The 17,988-nt window shown below is 33.8% G+C and overlaps 2 protein-coding genes across 2 annotated transcripts; one reads left to right on the plus strand and one right to left on the minus strand.

The window, feature by feature from the left end:
• Nucleotides 1-368: 368 nt before the first annotated feature.
• On the plus strand, nucleotides 369-4,560 carry LOC108210826 (uncharacterized). Its single transcript, XM_017382246.2, has 9 exons — nucleotides 369-815; nucleotides 1,034-1,238; nucleotides 1,423-1,513; nucleotides 1,602-1,747; nucleotides 2,057-2,300; nucleotides 2,771-2,875; nucleotides 2,982-3,164; nucleotides 3,257-3,458; nucleotides 3,838-4,560. Exons 1-9 carry the CDS (start codon nucleotides 596-598, stop codon nucleotides 4,347-4,349), a joined length of 1,908 nt encoding a protein of 635 aa, XP_017237735.1. The 5' UTR covers nucleotides 369-595; the 3' UTR covers nucleotides 4,350-4,560.
• Nucleotides 4,561-8,630: 4,070 nt separating this feature from the next.
• Nucleotides 8,631-14,105, minus strand: LOC108215458 (E3 ubiquitin-protein ligase ORTHRUS 2). Its single transcript, XM_017387965.2, has 9 exons — nucleotides 13,576-14,105; nucleotides 11,885-12,417; nucleotides 11,491-11,616; nucleotides 10,518-10,617; nucleotides 10,370-10,431; nucleotides 10,176-10,278; nucleotides 9,804-9,948; nucleotides 9,342-9,556; nucleotides 8,631-9,212 (listed from the first exon to the last, which is right to left on the minus strand). Exons 1-9 carry the CDS (start codon nucleotides 13,993-13,995, stop codon nucleotides 8,907-8,909), a joined length of 2,010 nt encoding a protein of 669 aa, XP_017243454.1. The 5' UTR covers nucleotides 13,996-14,105; the 3' UTR covers nucleotides 8,631-8,906.
• Nucleotides 14,106-17,988: the final 3,883 nt, after the last annotated feature.

Here is a 17,988-nt window from a genome sequence, read left to right on the forward strand (position 1 = left end):
CTCGAATTTTTTCGAATTTTCCCTTCTTCTGATGTGGACATATTTTGCAGTGATACAGTGATGACCTGGATCGTTATTGCCTTAGCAGTGAACAATGATTAGCAAATTTATCTACAATGATTCACAAAGATGTAGGGACGACTAGGATGGGTATATATCAGTGTCTCCTGGCTCAACCCCCGGGTGAGTAAGCACTACCTACCAACAAAACTGTAAATTGGAGCTTGTGTCCAAGAACCCATACCACAGGTCCACAACTCACATACCATAATTTGATATAGCTCAGAGCTCACAGCACCCACCAGGGGTGTAGCTACCATTCTGCGGACCCTGTCAATTATATATATCTAAATACATTTTTTATCATAGCCACAAAATTTAGAAACTAGTTAATTTTTTTAACTTTTCACTATATGAACAAAATCTTCTGTCTGTTGCTTATCTTGAGCTTTATTTCTGAGAAACAAGTTACCGAGAAGAGCTGAAGTGCTGATGAGGAGTGTCATCTGAGTGACTGTGTTCTGTGTCGATACTGAGAAGATTTTGCGGTGAAACCATATACATTCCCTCTTTAAGGTGCATTAAGCAGAAGAAAATGGTAAGGAGTTGTGTACATCTTGTTGGGACTCTTATTGTTTGTTTTTGGGCTATCATGGCAAACTCGGAGTACATGAAATATAAAGATCCTGGCCTCCCCGTACAAGTGCGAGTCAAGGATTTATTGAGTAGGATGACCTTGGAGGAAAAGATGGGACAGATGACGGAGATTGAACAAAGTGTGGCATCGTTTGAGGTCATGCAGAACTATTTTATTGGTAAACTTCATTGCAAATATTCTTGGTTATGCCTTTCTACTTTAACAACTTGCATGATAGATGTTCGTTATCTAATGGCAAAGCTAATCCTAATCCTAGACCGATGTCATGAGTTTGAATCCTCTATGCTTAGAAACTAATGCATTCAAAAATAAGGTACTTACAAAGTATTATGATATTAAAGTTGCATAAGCCATATGATGTTATGGTATTTGCAGGAGCGGTGTATAATGATGGAGGGAGTGTTCCAGGCAAACAGGGATCTCCAGAGGACTGGGTCAATGTTGTGAATGAAATTCAAATGGGCGCTCTGTCAACACGCCTTGGGATACCGATGATTTATGGAGCAGATGTTGTTCATGGCCATACTTTTGCTTACACTGCAACAGTTTTTCCACATAACATTGGTTTAGGAGCAACCAGGCAAGTAGATGTTCCATAGTTTGCTGACTTAGACTCTAATATGACTGAATGGTGTTATATATTTACCTAGACTTGTTGGACTAGTCGCCTCTTCTTCTAGTTCTGTCAAGAGAAGGGTTAAATTGTACAATATAAGGTTGTACATCTGATGATGTGGTTCAATTTCTTCTGTTATGTTAAGCAGGGATGTTACATTGATCAAAAAGATTGGAGCAGCTACTGCTCTTGAAGTCAGGGCCACGGGAATTCGTTATGCGTTTGCACCTTGTATTGCGGTAATAAAATTTGAGGGAAATACAAAATCCAGAACTCAGGGATCCATCTTTCGTAGATTTATCTCTTATACCTTTGAATGCATTACAGGTTTGTAGAGATCCAAGATGGGGCCGCTGTTATGAAAGTTATAGCGAAGATCCCACAACAGTTCGAGCGATGACTGAGTTCATACCAGGACTACAGGGAGACATACCTGATAATTCTCTCAAGGGTTACCCCTTTGTTTCTGCAGAGTAAGGCCTGGTTCTTTTTATTAGTCTTTCCATGTTATTTTTATGAATATATCATCCTTATTGCAACTCCTCCCTCCCTCTCCAAACACCGGAACCAATGATCATTGCTCCAAATCATCAGTCTCCCTTGTCGTCTACTGAAAGATCTAATGAATTAAAATCAAGCAAAAAGATTTATAAGATGCAAGTACAACTTAAGTAGCAATTGATCCAAGACCCAAACTACCTTTACTTTGAATATATTTATTGGAGGTATATAGTTACCCTATCTTCGCTTTAAATTCCTGGAAACAATTTATATCTTTGCAGGGATAAAGTTGCAGCATGTGCCAAGCATTACGTTGGTGATGGTGGAACTATCAAAGGCATTAATGAGGGTAATACTCTTGCAAGCTGGGATGAATTGCTTAACGTCCATATGCCAGCCTACTATGATTCCATTAGCAAGGGTGTGGCAACTGTCATGATCTCCTTTTCGAGTTGGAATGGAGTAAAAATGCATGCCAATCGTGCTCTTATTACTGACTTCTTAAAAAATACTTTAAAGTTCAAGGTACATCAATTCTTCAATATATTTTAAATGTCTGTTTATTGTTGTATGACAAGGTGACGTTTGTTTAAAGAAATCATAATCCTCAGACTATAAGCCTATATACTCTAAATTTGAAGGTCTACATATAATCTCTGAATTGGATTACAATCTTCCTTTGTTTTCATGTTACAATGCCTAGCGAGAGACAGCATTACATAATCCTCCAAGATGAATTGGAAACCAGAAAATGACAAACAAAAAAAATCATGGGATTATTTCAAGGGATTGAATATGCTAAAAATGAATGAAAATCATTAATATGAAAGAGATTATACTCATTGCAACAAAATATAGCCCCAGATATTAGGAATATAATTAAACTGCATAGCTTGCTACGCATGTGTTGATAATGACTCATATATTTTTAAAGTTTGGATGAAGCATGAACCCATGATCAAGTTTTTGAAATCTTGTGATTTGACCTTTTCCAGGGATTCGTTATTTCAGATTCAAAAGGTCTTGACAGGCTGACATCTCCAATGCATTCAAATTACACATATTCCATCGAGACTGCAATTAATGCTGGCATTGACATGGTCTTGTCATAACTTTCCTATCTCTTTGAACTCGAAATTCTGGACTTTGTTAAGCAATTAGAATAAAAAAGATTACCAGTTTTTAAAGTATTTGGGTGCATTGCAGGTAATGGTACCATTTAACTATACAGAATTTATAGATGGTCTATCATTCCTGGTGAGAAACAACTTTATTTCCATGAGACGTATTGACGATGCAGTAGAGAGAATTTTAAGGGTGAAGCTTCTGATGGGTCTTTTTGAGAATCCATTGGCTGACTATAGCATGGCCAAGTATTTGGGTTGTAAGGTCAGTCTTCCAGTTACCAACTTCATATATAGTACTCAGCTGGCATCTTCTTACCAGATGCTCATTCTTTTAATCATTATACTGATGAATAGGAGCATAGAGAACTGGCAAGGGAGGCTGTGAGAAAATCACTTGTTCTGTTGAAGAATGGAAATTCCGCAAAGCAAACTTTGCTGCCGCTTCCTAAAATTGCATCAAGAATTCTTGTTGCAGGAACTCATGCTGACAATACTGGATACCAGTGTGGTGGTTGGACAATTGAATGGCAAGGTCTTAGCGGCAACGTTAAAGGGGGTATGATTCCTACCATTGCCCTTGCCTACTCACTTTTCACCATTGTAACACTGCGGGGAAAAGTGTTACTCTGCTAAAAAGCTAACAAGTGTTTGGTAAATACATAAGGAACTTACAAGTTGAAGATCGAAACATATTAGTATCTGATTTATTTTTTTAATCTAAGTTAAAGCTTAGAACTTGAGACCCTCCTTATTGATCCTCCTTGTTACCCATGTCAAGTTTCCAACTCTCCAGAAAACGCCTTATGATGTTAGGGACATTCAAAATTTGTACATATATCAATGATTCCCAAGGTCAAAAGTAGCTAGCCGTTTTGCTCTGGAGAGTCTTAAGTATAGTTCATTGAAGGAGAAAGCTAAAAATATTCATTTTACAGGTACATCTATACTAACTGCTATCAAAAGAACAGTTGACGCAGCAACTGAAATTGTGTATCAAGAAAACCCGGATACCAGCTTCCTCAAGTCCAACAAATTCTCTTACGCCATAGTAGTAGTAGGGGAGTACCCATATGCAGAATCAGACGGAGACAATACAAACTTAACAATCCCCGAACCTGGTCCAAGCATCATCACAAATGTTTGCGCAACTGTGAAATGTGTGGTAGTCCTTATCAGTGGCCGTCCAGTAGTTGTTGAGCCATATTTGTCTACGGTCGATGCCCTGGTAGCTGCCTGGCTTCCAGGATCAGAGGGACAAGGCATTGCAGATGTTCTGTTTGGAGACTATGAATTCACAGGCAAGCTTCCGAGGACGTGGTTTAAGAGTGTTGATCAACTGCCAATGAATGTTGGAGATGAAAAGTATGATCCGCTGTTTCCATTTGGTTTTGGTCTCACAACTGAACCTATCCAGACTGTTTCAGCACCAAGAGACCAGTTAGAGTAATGGAAACACATGATTTGTAGTCCCGTGGATATCCCTCGTATCTTGTTTAAGTTTTGTCAGAGGCATGTGTAAGGAATTAATTTGTGTAATTCACCATACCAAAAGAAACATTATCTGTTAGTATCTTGTCACTTGTCAGCTCCAGGCTCCAGCAATTTAAACAGTGTTGTTAATTCTACAAGTCCTTAGAACTTGTAGAAAGTTTTATGACTGTTTTCGTCTCATATTACCTTAAATAGTTATATTATACTCCCTCCATCGCAAATTAGATGGCCCGTTGACTTTGGGCACACAGTTTAAGGTTCATTGACCGCATAGCTACCCGACTTATTTTTCAAATTTTATTTTTGCAAATAAATATTTAGATATGAAATTTTTATTTACAAAAAAAAAAAAAAAATTCGGAAGTAGACGGTCAACGCACCTAAAGTTACGTGCCCAAAGTCAACGGAGCCATCTAATTTGGGATGGAGGTAGTGTATCATATTTATCCTTAGATAGTTATATATTATATGAGTAATAGTGATAGTGTAACAAGTGCATGTGATGTATTACATTATCATCACTTGTTTTCATTCTAGAGTATCGAAGTTTAGAGTTTATATGTTAGGTGTCTCTCGTAGCTCATATCCATATTTTCGTATATTTGTTGCATAATGATTATCTGTATCTGTATATTTGTTGCATAGTGATTATTTGTGTTTTCAAAATTTTGAGATAAAACAAGCTATAAGATTTAAGAGGAATTTAATCACATGTTCAATCCCCTTTTGTATAAAGGGAAAATAAATTTTTTTGCCACTCAATTTATAGTCTTTTTAGAAACTTGCCACCCAACTAAATTTTTTTTCTTTTTACTCACTAATGTTAGGTTTGGAATTTTTTTTAACCACCAACTTAGGTTCGGATTTGATTATTAGCATTATGATAATTTTTGTAGCATCATTTATACATGGTGATAGTATATAATATTTTGATGATGTGTCGTATGTTATATTTTTATATATAACAATAACAATATAAAATGAGCCGATGAAAAATTAAAACAAGGAAAAATCGTAATTAGAATTCTAAAAATTCAATAAATCATGAATATGAAATCAATAACTTCAAATAATTCACTCTCCCTAATAAGATAAGTGTAATTGAGTGATATGATATTAAAGTTTCAATCGACTTGCTCAGTCAAAGATCTCTGTCAATTTTATCTTCATAAATTTTAATAACTTTATCTTATTGCAATTTTAAAGATAAATAAATAGAGAGGTTAACTTAATTTTCGATGATTGTCCTCTATAATGCATCATTTTATTATTATTACTCCCTCCGTCCCTCTCATTAGTTTACAGTTTTTGTTTTTTCTCTACTGCTTAGCACGTATTTTAAGACTTTTATAAAACATAGTTTCATAACTTATTTTTGTGATTTTTTTTGTGTCTAAAAATTCAAACGCTGAATTTTTATTCGGAAGAAAAAAGTAAAATTATTTATGAAACTACATCTTTTAAAAGCCATAAAATGCGTGTAAAATTCTTATCACCCAAGGTAAACGACATTAGAGACATAAAAAGTACTATATATAAAGATATAGACATATACCAAATCATCAAAATATTACAGACTACCACTATATATTAATAATGCTACACAGAATTAATGTAATGCTAAGAATCAAATTCAAATCTAATTTCAGTGACAAAAAAAATGAACCTAACATTAGTGAGTAACATAAAAAAAAATTATATTTGAGTGGTTAATTTCTAAAGACGCAATAAGTTTAGTGACAAATAAAATTATCATAATGTTAGTAATCAAATCTGAACCTAAGCTGGTGGCCAAAAAAAATCCAAACCTAACATTAGCGAGTAAAAGGAAAAAAAATTTAGTTGGGTGGTAAGTTTCTAAAAACACAATAAGTTGAGTGGTAAAAAAATTTATTTTCCCTTGTATAATTAATATCAAACAAGTGATAAACAAATATAATTTTAATTAAATCTAAGCATTATCAGAATTGTCGTATTTGATTAGAACAATTATAGTTTGGGAAGAAGATAATGACAATGTTCATAAAAATGGTAAATTACATGTATGCTGAGATATTTATGAATGGACTATTCACTCGCATGATGTTATTTCCAGCTTCCACAATATAGGCTAAACAAATATGATATTCATTAAATCTAAGCAGTATCAGAATTACCGCATTTGATTAGATCAATTATAACTTGGGCAAAAGATAATGATGATATTCATAAAAATGACAAATCACATATATTTCGAGATATTTAAGAATGGACTATTCATCACATATATTCCGAGATATTTAAGAACGGATCATTCACTATGTTGTTTTCAACATCCATAGTATACTAATAATGAAAAAGAAAAATGTTGGGCCGCAGTTAATTTTTATGGAGCCATTAGACAATATCATGTACGGAAAAATGTTCAACGAATCTCCTATGAAATGTGGAAAAGATTGAGATTTTGTGTGGAAGTACATAAAAAGCTCTTAAGCAAATACGGAAAATATTGAGACATTATGCGAAAATATATAAGAGGTGAGCTTGCTCTAAATAAACAAATATTAGTTGACAAATCTTATGAGAGTTTAAAGCCAAAAAGTGAATCAAATATTTGTGTGAAAACATGGGCTTATTTTAGAAAACAATCACATTTACATAATACTTTTTAGTAGTCAATATTTAACAATATTAAATATTTTTTATTTGTAGCAATAAGTTATTTATATTCACAAATTCTCAAATATAACCTTATTTATAAATAAATGACTTATTTCAATAAATTAAGATAAGCCAAACAAAATTCATATAAATACCGCTTATTTTATCTCAGATTTTTTGCAGGGTTAAATCTCAAATTGGTCATTAAAGTGAAGGTCATATTTTATTTTAGTGACTCAATCTATCGGCGACTCATATGCACCACTATAGTAATGGATTATTACAGAAACGTTAATTTTTTTATTTACCTTGACGGAAACCAAAACGTGGCATACATGGCTTGGACAGGTAGGATTAGACTACTTAATTGTCCTAGGTGCAACAAACAAAGGTAGCTTGTTTGTGTATATATATATCAGCTAGGTTTTTAACATTGAATCAATTATACTACTCACTAAAATCATTTTAATTATTTTGTCCAGCTGACCATTTTTCCGAAAACACAAATTAAAATAATATAATTTTGTCAGTTTACCTTATTCGTATTTTTCTGCCTATTTTCTTGGATCTGAAATTGAGCAGGCATGGCCTAAAGTTGGACACACTTCACTAAGGGCAAACTTAGCATGATCCAAGAATCCAAATTTGGAACACCTACTTTATTATAAAATAATGATTTGTTATTATTATATCTTTCATTTATCGGACTAAAAATTAATCTATGATTAATATTTAAGTAATATTAGTTTATAATTAATAATTAATAAAATTAATGTTTTTGTTAAAACTTACAATAGGATGAAAGCAAATTTCATTGAAATTTAAAAAAAGTACATTACATGCATAAAATAAAAAAAAAATAAAATGCATAAAATAAAATCACGATATTGGAAAATGACTAGAAAACAGTACGATAAATATAAATTTTGATTTAAACGAACATAATATTTTTGTTTCCTCCGAGATAATCAAAATATTGTCCGTAATTATTCGGAAAATTAGTATGCATCAATATATTTTGTTTATTAATTCGAAATATTAGTTGTTTCTCTTTTTTAAAAAATCGACAAGCATGTTATTTTGTTTAATAATATCAATAATTAAGTATATAATTTAATTACTTTTACATATGTTAAAAAAATGATTTAATTAGTCAACAATTATTTAATTAATTTAATTAATTAACGGTAATTTAATTAATTAACAATGATTTAATTCATTAACAATGTTAAAAAATAATTTAATTAATTTAATTAATTAACAATAATTTAAATAATTAACAATAATTTAATTAACAATGAATTAACAATGACTGAATTGACGTACACGAACTTATGTTTCTATTACTATTATTAGCATTTCTGGCTGAATTGACGTTAGAATAAAGACAGTTCCCGTCAGATCAACTAGTCAAACTAACGTTTTTTTGACGTTTTTGTGATAATCTGTTAGTATAGTGGTGCTGGTGCATGTGAGTCCGTGATAAGTCAAATCACTAAAGTGAGATATGGGCTTCACTTTAGTTACCAATTTGAGATTTAACCCATTTTCTGCATGAACACAACTTTGCAGTTTGCACCAAATATAGAGCAAAGGATTCCATAAGCTTAATTTATAGCAAAACATTGTCGAATGTTTGATGGAACTCAATTAAAAGACTAGTCTTCGAAGTTGTATCAAGAACTATAAGTAAATATAAAGCTATTTGGAAACAATAGAAATTTACATAAATCATTTCCTTGGTCTAACAGCTTAATTTCCCTTGAGTCTTTGCCTTTTAACTCTTCCATTTGGTTCAAACTGAAGCTTTCCAAAAGAGTGGTGTGTAACTGACACCATCAAACATGCTCATATCAAGAAAGCATTTGGTCTTTCAGCAATTTGTCTTTGTTAACTTCCTTTTCTTGTTCTTAGTTGGTTTCGCATCAGCTTCTTTTCTCTTCTTGTCCACAATCTTTGTCTCAGCTTCAGAATTTGATAATCCGTTTTCTTTGTCTGGATCCTCGGATGAAGCCTCCGGAAACTCCTCCACAGTCTTTGCCTCACCTTCAGAATTTGATAATTCATTTTCTTTGACCTGTTCCTCAGAAGAAGCTGCAGGAGACTCTGCAGGTGCATCAGTTTCCTCCTTGCTAGATTCTTGAAGTTTCTCTATTAGATCCATGAGCTCTCTGTTAATCTGTACGACAAACACATATTGGGAATATTAAAATATTTGTTCTTTATGAGATATAATTGGAGGTAGAATACTTTAAACAATCTGCATGGCCCAGTTTATGAATAACTAGTAACAAGTACTTTTGCAAACCTGGGCATTCTGAAGGAAGTCGGAGATATCAGTAGGACATGCAGGGCAAGTCATGGTATTCTTCTGTGATCGAAGAGTTCTCCCACCCCTACTCCTCTCTCGAGTAAAAGACTGTCCAGCAAATTTTCCTTCTAGGCACGACTTGCAGAAGTTGTGCGCACATGGAGTTGTGACAGGGAGGGTCATCACATTTTTGCACAGGAGACAACTAAACTCTGCACATGAAAAGGTTACTAGAATGAATATTTTGGTGTAATTTAATCCGTCCACATTGTATAAATGATGCAACAAAATAATAATTAACACCTACTTCAAAAATACTGCACTGGTATTTTCCTTCACACAAAAAAAAGTATCCTACTAGGCTATGAAAAAATACATCAACCATAATGACTACTATATATCACAGGCCAAGTTCAAGTGTAAAGGTGATTAAAATAAAAGCAGTTTAGGGCACAAGACCTTTCAATAGTTTATCTTTTGATGCTGTTTTTTCTGCTTTCCTTATTGCTATCCTTGCATTCTGTATATCTCCGGTCTCAGCATCCCTTACTGGCTTTTGGCTCGTGGGTGGTGGCTTTTTCCACTTCCAAAGATTGTCTTCAACCTAAAAGTTGATATATTGTATAATTTAAGCAACACTACAGAAGATTGCATAATAATATGCAAGAACTACAAAACATTGTCAAGAGATGTGGATAAAATAAAGATGGAAGAGACAACAATAAGTTAAGATTCTTACATTTTAGTGCACAATAGAAGCAAAGGACCTTACCATGAAAACTTTATGAAAATATAATAAAAGTATGAGAAAGGGTCCATATATGTGCTTACATCAAAATCCCACGAAGGACTCTCCTTTCTTTCAAATATGTCAACTGCCGGTTTAAGCTCCTTAACTGTTGGCAGGGGTCTGGGCCGGTCACCATGCTCGTCGCTGAATAAGATTTGGATTTGGTGAGAAGCAGTGAAACAATTTATTAGAAAGCAAAATTACAAAAGAAGAAAACCAAAGCATGGCAACAAACCTTGTCCATGGTGCAGGCTCATTGTCACATCTTACAAATAAGTATCTGCACACCTTAAAACCCTGGCACATAAAAGTCGTTGTATTAAACCTAAGATAAAGTGATGAACTAAAGGGATCTTCCAGGAAAGTCCAGAGTAAGTATTCACCTGTTTTCCAACTTTTCGCCAGCACTTCTCAATCCTGTAGACACCATCATACCTCAACCCAGTTTCAGGGGCATAACTAGATCGCTTCTCTTTATGTGATCTGCCATCGAAATATCACTCGACATTATATAAAAAATAGAAGAAACCTAGAAGTCAGAAATACAATAAATAATCTGAAAGGACTCCCTTTTCTAGGTTTTGGTGATGTGTCCTGATACAAGTGCAAATTACATTTGGTTTAGGTAACCAGGCAGCTTGTAAGCCATAATTATCCTCAAATAGGAAAAATATTTAAAGGTGCCTCTCGAGACACGTCAATATATTTCATTTATTAGAAGGCAATTTTAGTTATATATTTATTATTTATCCAAATACATTCTATATGCTGTAATACTGAGAATGCTTCTTAAGAAAGGTCTATATATGAGCACTATCTATGCTCATTTTGGAATAGATAGGCAAGTCATGAGGTGATCATTAAACTCAAGGATCTATCTGTGAAACTTGGCTGAACTAATTCTTATGTTGGCTGCTCTGGGGGTCCCGAGAATGATATTAGGATTCCCTACACAAACAAATCAACTTCATTTTATATTCAACCACCTTGCCATCATTGAGTTCGTTTGACAAAAAAAGGACACGTAAAGCAGACCCAAATTGAGGCCAATATTATTGCACTACATGACCAAAAAGGATGTGCAACTGGTATGCCAATAACCTTTTAAGCAACTGTCCATTTTAGTTGTTAGGTTAAATATTAAGAAACATTTCTAGCCTGTACAAGTTTGACAACTGACATTGGTCCTCTTTTCTAAACCACAGCAAGAGCCGCATTTTGCATACCACTGAAGGTTTAATCCTGATTTAGTTTAATCTGAAAGGCAAGAAGTTTAATATGGTGCTACAAAAACAAGAATGATGATAATATCAATATAAACACATATAAGTTGAGCATCATGCAATAATATAATACCTGACTACCCGTACTGGATATCCCTTTTTGCAGCTAAATCTCAAAGACTCGTTGTAGCTTTCGAATTTTTGATCAGATGATTGATCCTTGTTAGTCCTTTTGTTCCCACTAAGGTCTCTTCCTCCACTGCAGCATTTATTTTGTAGATAAGTCTAATATTAGATACTAGGATCTAGATGCACACAAAGAAACCACAAAACCATCAGAAATGCAAACTCATTTGCTGAAACTGGGGATATCAGTACGGAAGCACATGGATATAACTAGAAATGCAATTAATAGACTATGACAACCCATATACAGTTCCATCCTATAATTGCTGCGTGCAAGTAAAAGATTGTACATTTGGATGGTCACAAAATAAAAATTGAAGTTCTATTTGATGTAAACAAACCTTCCAGTGTAAAGAAACCATTCACCGTGATCCTCATCGTCTTCGTAACCACCAGAAAGTACCACGGACTGAGCACCATATTTGGCCTGTCCAGCAATTCCAGAAACATGAGGATAGTGAATACCCCATTGCCTGCAGTCCATACGGAGATCCCAACTTTCTCCAACTAAAACACCCCTATTTCTCACTGGATCATACTCAGCAGTGATAGGTCCAAAGTGATCAGATGGTGTAGTGACGAAAATTCTCCCACTCGCAGCGTTAGCCATCCCGTTCCTCTTTGCACGGTCTGTAGTATATGCCTTATCAGGCCGGTGTTGGTTATGCACAAAATGAGAAATTTTCGCCTGTCCCCCCGTAGAATTTGCCATCGACATCCTGGCCATTCGAATGGCGGCAACCAGTGCAGAGTTAATGCGCGGCTGGCTTGCCATTTTGGCAGGAATGCTAAAGCGACATTTAATGCAAGTATTCTTTCCTTGCCGGGTCCACTTTTGAAAACAACTTAAGCAAAAGTTGTGGCCACAAGGTGTCTTTGAGATGAAATACAAAACAATAAATGAAATTAACCTAATTAGTTCACCAAGTTACAATCTCAATTGTCAAACTAAAATTTGAATGTGGCAAGTCTCAGATTGCAAGAACAATAAAATATCACTGAACAATGGATGTTAATGGTACATTCTATGAATTTGCAGGTCAACATTTCATTAATCAGTTCTATAAAACCGAAAAAAAAGTCACTAAAAGTCAGTTCGATTAACAAAAGAAACTACACTAGAGTTCAAGCTAAGTCGATTAGAATAAACTCCAATCACCATTATATAGTACAAGGCACTGAGTAATCAACTACGTTGTCAAATAATAAAGTTAAAAGAAAACTTTCAAGAGACTACACATATGCAAACTTTATGCGCAGAAACTAGAAAGCAAGGCAACGAAACATAATCCACATCCAACAAATTATAGCAGAAAGAGTATAAAAACAAGACAATCTACAATATAATTTAGTAACCCTAACACAATCCATGACTTAAAAATCCAATAGGCATCTTCTTTAAATTCAAAACAGCGCTTTAAAATCTTTTCCTAAAACATAACAAGTATGACTACATCTGTCGATATATAAAATATAGGAAGCACATATAAAAGTAGGACAATTACTGGGTCACATTGTGTTTGATCACTTGAAACAGCCATGTTAACTGTAACCATCATTAGCATCGATCCAAAGGAAACTTGTTTCACCCACCCCATCTCATACTCAACACACAACTTTCATTCAAATCAGCACGTTGACCCGAAAGAAACAACATACCCAAATCGACCAACATTTAAAGATTGATACATTATTCATTTTCACAGTTGACCCAGAAAAACCAAAATACCCAAATCAACCGTTGTTTCAAGATCGATAATACAAGCATACATTTTCAATCAAATTCAAAAAAAAATTATATACAGATACTAAAATACCCAACCTGATCATTTTAACCCGACCCAACTTGTCAAAAGCTCAAACCCTAACCCTAATTTGTTCTCATCCACAAATCAACAAAATCAATCAAAAAACCCTAATTCAAGGCCCAAAAACACACAAATCAAACCAAAAAACATCCACAAATCAACATAATCAATCAAACACACAAAATCAAACAACAAAACCGAACCAAAAGTAATCGAAACCATACCGTAACAGGGCGCTCAGGCAACTGAATACAAACACAGCACTTAAAATTGGCATTGATCATGCCCCCCACTTCATTCCTCTCCTCTTCATCCTCCTTGTCCCCCGCCGCCTCTTTCCCACTCAAAAGCTCTTGCCTCCTCCTGGCCTTCTGCTTCTCCGTCAACGTCGCATCGGCCTCAATCGCCTGGATCGCCGCCACCAGCTCCGACTTCTCCCCGGCCGCCGGAGCTCCGGCGTCCACCAGCGTAGTGCAATCGGGACACTCCCACAGATTCGACGACGACGATTGCGCGTTGATCGCGAGGCATGCAATGTGCCACGGCGTGACACAGGTGTTGCAGGTGAGTGTCTGGTCACTCGACGGCGTCGTTTTGCAGATGAGGCAAACGCCATCGTTGTCGCAGGGGAGTTGTTGAGCCATGGAGAGATGGATAGATACAGAGATTGTGTGTATAGATTGGATGACAGCTGCGGAGTGAGATATAAGAGTATTTAGGTTTGTTTGGATGTGCGTAGATATAGTATTATATTACGAAGGATTTATGTAAAGAGAGTCGTGGAGGTGCTAGGAGGGAGTATTTCAAATTTTCACAGATGTTTTCAGGAAACGCGGGATTTTGTTTCTATTTTCACATTTTATTAAGTTTACTATATTAAAAAGGTTTATTGCTCTTTAAATATTACAAAATTATTGTTTTAGTCTATTATAAATTATCCCGTTCTCATATAATTTTCTGCATAATTATTTAAGTCTAGCTACATGAAATAAAATGAAAAGAAAAAATAATATAATTTATTACATACAACTATATATTGAGATTTTGTTATTATTATTTCTTATATATCTTATCATATATATTCAAAATTGTGTAATACACTCGATTGATTGTAAATATTTAGTAAAACTTTTAAATTTTTAAATATGTGAAAAATGTTTTTTATATATTAGATGACTATACATTAATTTATAAAATGAGTGTATAAGTTATTTACCAATAAATAAATTATAAACCTAAAAAATTTTTGTAACATATATATACACGATGCATCCAAAAAATTATTTTGAATGAGTTGTGTAGGCTACTTTTATAAGTTAAGAATAATATAGTAATGTAGTGGAAAAAAAGGTGGGTGCAATTAAAAGATATAATGGTGCGAAAGGAAAGTTTCTACTGTATTGCAGTTAAGATCATGAAGGAGATTCATTTGTCAAATTCAATATATAGGGTCTCTATATCACATTTGTGCCGGTGGTTGGCTGATTTACAAGACTTCAGTATGCTAATCTGCGAATGAGAATCCCATACGCATACATTCCTTCTTGTGACAGGTAATGTTACATAATTCATCGTTCTTGGGTGTTTTTACGCATCATAAATAGTCAAAATCGAAGTAAACTTACAATATATCTCTTAAATTAAACAGTTGTATTTTCATATTGACAAGACAACCATGTCCATTTGAGTTTTTTTAGCATTTATTAAACAGAGTACTTCGTATAACAAAGTTGCAAAAAAATAAAAGGATGAGCCTGGTTATTTTTTTCTTTTTCTAGCCGATACTTGTTTTTATAACAAGTGACATATATGATAATAGTAGAATGATAAAGTAAGAGTTGGATACAGACCATATGGGTTCAATTATTATAGTCTATATTTATGGCATGCCGGATAAGAGAAAGGATGTTGCGAGAAAAGTTATTGCCGCCATGCAAACGGAAAACTTGCCGCTTAAGTAGCTTGTTAATCTATATCTCATAAACTATGCTTCTGTTAAGGTAATTATTATGCTAAAAGCAAGTTTGGTCCGGAAATTAATGCCCGACTAACGTTTATCCTAACAGAAGTGTATCACTGGAAAAGTTTTTATATCAGGAGGGTACCATGCGTAGAATTCAGAAATGCAGTGGTCCCGGTGGGAAAAATCAATTCCACAATTGGATCATAGAGAATATCCATTTTCATTATCAACAAATATTATACAATATCATGGATAACATCATATACACAAGCTACTGAAATTACACTACATTGATTATAATATAGAATCATAAACAACATGTTACCTAATATATCATAAGTAATAAAAATCAGGAGACTCTCGTAATATTTAAATCCTAAACAAGTCTTGTATATATTGCTCGTTGAATATAATTTTGAACTCGTTCCTTGATCATAGTTGTCCAGGTTGTTCGAGAATTCCATGACAATAATCTTATACTTGACTCGAAATACTGTCATACTATCCCATAAAATATGATGTCAGCATTATAAATTTTATTATCATAATTACGGCCAAATTTTCTTTCATGAACTTCAATTCAATTGTATTTTAGAATAATCATTGACATTTCTTGTACCGTCAATAACAAGTTTGTTGTCATTATCTTATGTTATACTCTGAATAAGCTCATGTACTCATTACTTGTAAGTTCATTGTCAAGCCTGATAACTTCGGCTCTGTTATCATGTTATTGTCAATTATTATATTTGGACAAAATTATAAACTCTACGTACGTGGACTTAATTTATAGTTTCAATCATGAAAATAATTTTAATGTTTGTTGTACGTGTCCAACACCCCAAGTCACAAACAATATTCCAAAGACCTGATATTATATCTTAAGTTGTTATTTGGAATTATCTATAACATCTAACAGTAATTAACACATTTATTACTAATTAGGAAAATAAGTTATAAATCAATCAAATACATATATACACATGAGAGGTGTACGTTACCTTATTCACTTCCAATTACAGTGAGAATATTAATGTAATGAATAGTGTGTAGTTTGGAGGAACGAAGTTGTTTAAAAATTCAAACATATACATGTAAAACTGAAGTCACACACACGCTATATATCCTTTTAGATTACTTTAATTATTTATCTTAGACTGTATTAAATCTGTTAAAAGTGTTCACCCCTCCATCATAATGGTACCAAAATAATGAAATTTTTAGATAATCTCTGTGGTTTTTTTTTTTTATAAATGAGTTAATTCAATAATAAAAAGCCATACGGCATCTTCATAAACAGTCGCGTCGAACAAACAAAATACAGAAACAATCACTGATTAATTCATTCATCCTGGAGATAAAATCACGTGATTTGTTGAAGATGATGTGCCTGTTTGGAAACCAGAAGCAGAAGCTGCTTCTGGCTTCTACTTTTCTTGACCCGTTTGTGTAAAGAAGTAAAAACACTTTTAAAAAGCTGAGAATGCTAGCTTCCCCCTCACAACTTCTGCTTCTGTTCCAAACATTTTATTAACTTATTTACTTCTCACTTCTACTCCACTTCTTTACTTTAAGCAGGAAATCACTTTTTTTAAGCTTGGCCAAACGGCCCCGATATCTACACATACTTCGCCACTTTCGCTTCCGCCACAAACAGTTCGAGCTATCGACTGAAAATGCAATCCCTTGACAATTTCTATTACTAAATCAAGCATCATACTCACACAAACGGTGAGAAAATAACAAAACTCACACAAACGGTGAGACAACAAAAAAACCAAATGCGTAAATGAAATATTGGCTAAACCAAGACAATCTTAGATTTGGGGAACAAAACCCACAAAAACAAGATAACTCGGACCACTTTCGAGGATAAAAGCACTGAGAAGAACGAAAATCCGTAGTTCCGTGGAATTGAGATCTAAGAAAAAAGAATACCAAATCGGAAAAGACTTTGAATCATTAGATCCGAAAAAACAAATGCCAAAGAAGTTTTATTGAAAGAAAAAAGAAAACACAAAAAAAGAGAAATAAAAGATTTTGGGGCTTTCCACCGGTAGAGATCCAGTGGAAGCCCCCGCCGCTACTAAGCAAAAGTAAAAGACAGAAGAGGGGAAATTAGGGTTTGCGGAGGATTCCCCAAGTATCAAAAGTATCTCTATGGTTGTTTTAAAAACAATTTTTATTTTATAATAGAATTTAAACATATTAATATTATCTCCAATCATGATGAGATTTATCTTCATTTACGAAGCAATACACTATTGAGCTTTATATTTAAAGACATACTCTACATGAAGCAATATATTATTCAACAAGTCCTAAACCATTTTTGTATAATAAACTTTTTTATTATTTTATATGTACAAAAAGTGATTTTGAAGTAAAAGTTAAAAAAATGATCGGAGAAATAAATTAGACGCTAACTCGTATGTGTAATTTTGAGTATACGAACACGTCTTTGCAATATGAAAGTGGGAAGATCATGATGATTATTATTTTGAAGAATGTTTCATATATTCCTTATTCTTCTCGTGGATAACTGAAGAAAAAATTACTATTCCATGCTTAGTTGGTGAGTCGGGTTGAGTGAATTTTTTTTTTGTATAATGAGTTGAGCGAGAACAATTTTGTACAAGAAACCTACATTATAACACCTGATTTATTATAGAGT

The sequence above is a fragment of the Daucus carota genome, chromosome 3 (genome assembly GCF_001625215.2).
Source record: "Daucus carota subsp. sativus chromosome 3, DH1 v3.0, whole genome shotgun sequence".
NCBI classification, from domain to species: domain Eukaryota; kingdom Viridiplantae; phylum Streptophyta; class Magnoliopsida; order Apiales; family Apiaceae; genus Daucus; species Daucus carota.

Excerpts from the sequence above, each read along its gene's own strand:
- LOC108215458 (XM_017387965.2), bottom strand. The coding sequence starts at position 13,995 with ATGGCTCAACAACTCCCCTGCGACAACGATGGCGTTTGCCTCATCTGC. Across the intron at positions 10,618-11,490 it reads TATCCAGTACGGGTAGTCAG|ATCACATAAAGAGAAGCGAT; the intron begins GTATTATATTAT and ends TTTCGATGGCAG. Across the intron at positions 9,213-9,341 it reads ACTTCCTTCAGAATGCCCAG|ATTAACAGAGAGCTCATGGA; the intron begins GTTTGCAAAAGT and ends TTTGTCGTACAG.
- LOC108210826 (XM_017382246.2), top strand. The coding sequence starts at position 596 with ATGGTAAGGAGTTGTGTACATCTTGTTGGGACTCTTATTGTTTGTTTT. Across the intron at positions 1,239-1,422 it reads ATTGGTTTAGGAGCAACCAG|GGATGTTACATTGATCAAAA; the intron begins GCAAGTAGATGT and ends TATGTTAAGCAG. Across the intron at positions 1,514-1,601 it reads CGTTTGCACCTTGTATTGCG|GTTTGTAGAGATCCAAGATG; the intron begins GTAATAAAATTT and ends AATGCATTACAG.